Below are 4502 nucleotides of genomic sequence, written 5' to 3'. Positions count from 1 at the left end.
ATATTTTATTTTGATAAATTTCTAAAATAATGGTTATCTACTCACAAGTATATTCTTATTTCATCGCTTAAACAGTATACTATGATTGTGTTATTTTATCATTCCAAAAGAATAAGTACCCCCTCTCTAAAGTCTATAGGGTATCAGGGTGCTCGAATAGAGTGGTAGGCAGTGTAGTGTACCTGGGTGTCACCCTTTGACAGACACCTGACACTAGCTCGCCACTGCCAAAAGAAAATCAAGTTGGTTAGGACAAAGGCTTACAGGTTTAAACACCTGTTAACTTCTCCAAACCTTTCTTCCCGCATCCAATTAGTGATATACAAAAGTATTCTCAGACTGGCCCTCCTCTATGGAGCACTTATGGTCGCTAACATAGCAGGTACAACAGCAAATAATCTCCAACAGTTTCCAGGTAGTATCCTGAGACTTATTCTAAAACATACTACTTTACAAAGAACAAAAGCTGATTATGTGTGTATGACATTTGGACTGCCAACAGTGATAGAATTCATTTTACGAAAGCAAATCAAATTCTTTGATAGCCTTCCACACTGCACTAACTCACTTTTCCAAACACTAACACCAACAGGTCGCCCACAGCAACACATACAAACAGGCTCAGACTCGCCTGAGGTCTAATGACTTACTGACTGCTGATATTACGAAACCTGATGAGCCTCGTCATCAGATAGCAGGCTCAATCCACTTTTCCAATTTTCTGTCATTCTGTATCTCTTTCCTCATTCCTCTCTAAAAATGCATTTCAAATGATGTAAAAGATATTCCATCCATTCTTGTTACTCTCTTATGTCAAACCTTATACTTAAACAGAAAAAAGAAAAACATACACTCTTATTGAAAACATTTTTTTTTTATTTGTTTCATTGAAAAACCATTAGTTTATTCATTTATAAAAATAAAATGTTATGATATTATTGATAAATATATATATTTTTTTAAAGTTAATCGCAATATGAAAGAATTTTGAAACATTGAAAAATCAATTTTAATGTTTAATAGTAGAAATATAGTTTTATTGTGATGAGTGAAATGTAAGTAAAGAATATGAATATTTTAGGGTCTAAGGGCTAAAACATTGGAGAAGAATAAATAAATTGAGAGAAAAGGATTAAAATATATTTATGGTTATAATTTCTTAATAAAATACAGAAGTATTTCATTTATAAACAAAATTGGTTTAATGTGGTCCTAAGAAGATTTTTTCTGTGATCATTCTGATTGATAGTTAATAACGTAAAATAATTAATTATTTTACAGGTATGCTGAGAAAAGTTAGTGATCCTGAAAGGAAAATGGGTGCCTATGCATTCAGATTACCAGACCAGCGTGCAGGAGAAAGTGAAGGTCTGTGGGTAGGATTTGAAGAGCCTGACACAGCAGCTGCTAAAGCTCTTTATGCTAAGGGAAGAGGTCTTGGAGGTGTTGCCATCCTTGATTTGGGTCTAGATGACTCAAGGGGTATCTGTGACGGAAACAGATACCCGATAACAAGGGCGGCAAAACTTAGCCTGTAGGTAAGGTTTGCTTCAACTTTTAGCTTGCCAGCCTGTATTGTGGAATCCAACGATACTAACCCAAAATCATCCTTATATGTTTAATTCACAATAATATATATTTCTTTTAATATAAAATAAAAAATCAGATTAATCTCAAGGTATGAAATATTGGCAATTATATGTGTGGCATGCATAGTACTGAATAATAGTAATTTTCTTGACTTGATTTATAATCTTGATGCATGTTCAACTGAAAGAAGAAGTAACTTTCAACTTCATTTTGGGTAGAGCAGAAAATGTTTGTTTTATTTTGGAATAAGTTTTCGATATTTATTTATTTCACTCTTCTCTATGCTTATTCACCCAGAAACATGTTACTTCTAATTGTGTTAATCTTATACTTCAGCTTTGCATTTTATGTTTCATTGCTCCATCAGAAGCCACATGTTCTACGAGCTTTTAATAAAAAAAAAAATCTAATCTTATTTAGTTTCCATTTCATTCTAAGTCTTCAATGTATTTGTTTTTAAAGAATGTTTTTGCTTTGAATGAAATGAATAATGCTCCTTCTAATGTCACAAAATGTGTGAATGTTGATACAGAATATATCTTGAACTTAGCATTAAATTTATTCTAGTTACCATGAAGACGTAAAAGTTAAATTTTTATGGGTTACAAAACTATAGTTAAAAATGTTTGTGGTGCAACCTCCATAGGGAGATAAGCAAAATAAATGCTGTTGTAATAAAATTTAAATTGAACACAGAGAACCAGAATATAATTTAAGGTGATTTTTGTTGTAAGAGTTGAATGAAAGATAAGATAAAATATAGGAAATAGAATAAATTAAATGAACTATATTTAGTGCCTGTGGGTTGATTGTAGCAATGCCTATGAATGTTTTGTCTAATTTGGTTTATAAAAGATGCAAGATAGTGGGAAGGGTAGTGGATAATTAGGTAGAGAAAGAGAATTGAACCCGACGTTGACTTATGTAGAAATCTTGAAGGTTGTAAATCTTCAGAGATGAACACAATGTTAATTTGAAAAAAAATGATTGACACTGAAAAACTGCACAACAAATTAGTACAAGGGATGAACATGAAGTAAGCTAAGTTTTGAAAGGTGAGGTGATAAAAATATGGCTATGGTGAGTTGATTCGGCAAAGGCCATAAATGAACAAGATTAAACTTCTTATATATTATTCCAGTAGTGGAAAGATGGGAGCAGAAAAAACACATCAAATTTAAAAGGCTTTGTCAATGTTTTGTAATACTTTAACCTTCTGAAAACAAAATAGTGGTAGTTTAATTTTCATCATGAAATCATTCATTTTGTATCAGCTGTCAAAAACATTACAGTAAACTTTAACGGGACTATCATACTTCCTTAATAACATCATGGCAGTTGGAAGAGGGAAACTAAGATGTTCTTGGAATTCTTAATGAATCTGATCTACTAGAAAAATTTCCCTGGTTTCATTGAAAACAGTTTAGAAAGAATTTTCAGAAATATCAGGGAAACTTTTTTTTAATACTGTTTTTGCAGTTTAACTAAATCTTGAAAAAATCTTGTAATTGATTATTATACACACTGGAAGTTTATGGGTTGACCATATGTAATTATTTGTTGAAAGATGGTCTGGGTAGTCGTCAACAGATTTACAAAAAATAGCAGAAAAAGTATTTATTTGTAAACTAGATAGGTAAATTGTTTATATATATATTTTTGTAAATTTTTTGACAACCACCCATACTATCTTCTTACAATTGATTATCAAACATATTTTATCAACTTTTTATAGTTGGGGAAATAACATAATACAGGTCTTCTTCTGTATAAACCTCTCAGGTTTGAGAAGACTGGTTCGTTTATTAGGTTCTAATCCAAAAAAGAAAAAAGAAATTGACAAATACCATTGGATGTATATTACTGATCAAATTTGTTTTATTTTGTTTCAATGTTATAAATAAAATACATTATCAGCATGAAATAAAATTTTATTTTTTAAATTAAATTTTCCCATTTCTTGTTCTCTATATTTAGTGCCTGTGGGTTGATTGTAGCAATGCCTATGAATGTTTTGTCTAATTTGGTTTATAAAAGATGCAAGATAGTGGGAAGGGTAGTGGATAATTAGGTAGAGAAAGAGAATTGAACCCGACGTTGACTTATGTAGAAATCTTGAAGGTTGTAAATCTTCAGAGATGAACACAATGTTAATTTGAAAAAAAATGATTGACACTAAAAAACTGCACAACAAATTAGTACAAGGGATGAACATGAAGTAAGCTAAGTTTTGAAAGGTGAGGTGATAAAAATATGGCTATGGTGAGTTGATTCGGCAAAGGCCATAAATGAACAAGATTAAACTTCTTATATATTATTCCAGTAGTGGAAAGATGGGAGCAGAAAAAACACATCAAATTTAAAAGGCTTTGTCAATGTTTTGTAATACTTTAACCTTCTGAAAACAAAATAGTGGTAGTTTAATTTTCATCATGAAATCATTCATTTTGTATCAGCTGTCAAAAACATTACAGTAAACTTTAACGGGACTATCATACTTCCTTAATAACATCATGGCAGTTGGAAGAGGGAAACTAAGATGTTCTTGGAATTCTTAATGAATCTGATCTACTAGAAAAATTTCCCTGGTTTCATTGAAAACAGTTTAGAAAGAATTTTCAGAAATATCAGGGAAACTTTTTTTTAATACTGTTTTTGCAGTTTAACTAAATCTTGAAAAAATCATGTAATTGATTATTATACACACTGGAAGTTTATGGGTTGACCATATGTAATTATTTGTTGAAAGATGGTCTGGGTAGTCGTCAACAGATTTACAAAAAATAGCAGAAAAAGTATTTATTTGTAAACTAGATAGGTAAATTGTTTATATATATATTTTTGTAAATTTTTTGACAACCACCCATACTATCTTCTTACAATTGATTATCAAACATATTTTATCAACTTTT

At 30.7% G+C, this 4502-nt stretch overlaps 1 protein-coding gene across 1 annotated transcript in view; it reads left to right on the top strand.

Annotated features, from left to right (window-relative positions):
* LOC106691021 (chitinase-like protein Idgf4) overlaps positions 1 to 3247 on the top strand; it is a gene marked incomplete at its 5' end in the record, with an annotated part of 13699 nt that extends 10452 nt beyond the window's left edge. Inside the window, one exon of the mRNA XM_067051398.1 lies at positions 1263 to 3247. Within this exon, the coding sequence (XP_066907499.1) occupies positions 1263 to 1538 (276 nt within the window). The remainder of the gene's footprint in view (positions 1 to 1262) is intronic.
* Positions 3248 to 4502: the final 1255 nt, after the last annotated feature.

The sequence above is a fragment of the Halyomorpha halys genome, unplaced genomic scaffold, assembly GCF_000696795.3.
Source record: "Halyomorpha halys isolate HHAL.00 unplaced genomic scaffold, Hhal_1.1 Scaffold2034.1, whole genome shotgun sequence".
NCBI lineage: Eukaryota > Metazoa > Arthropoda > Insecta > Hemiptera > Pentatomidae > Halyomorpha > Halyomorpha halys.
The sequence above is the reverse complement of the archived record's forward strand: the minus strand, read 5'-3'. Positions and strand labels throughout refer to the sequence as shown.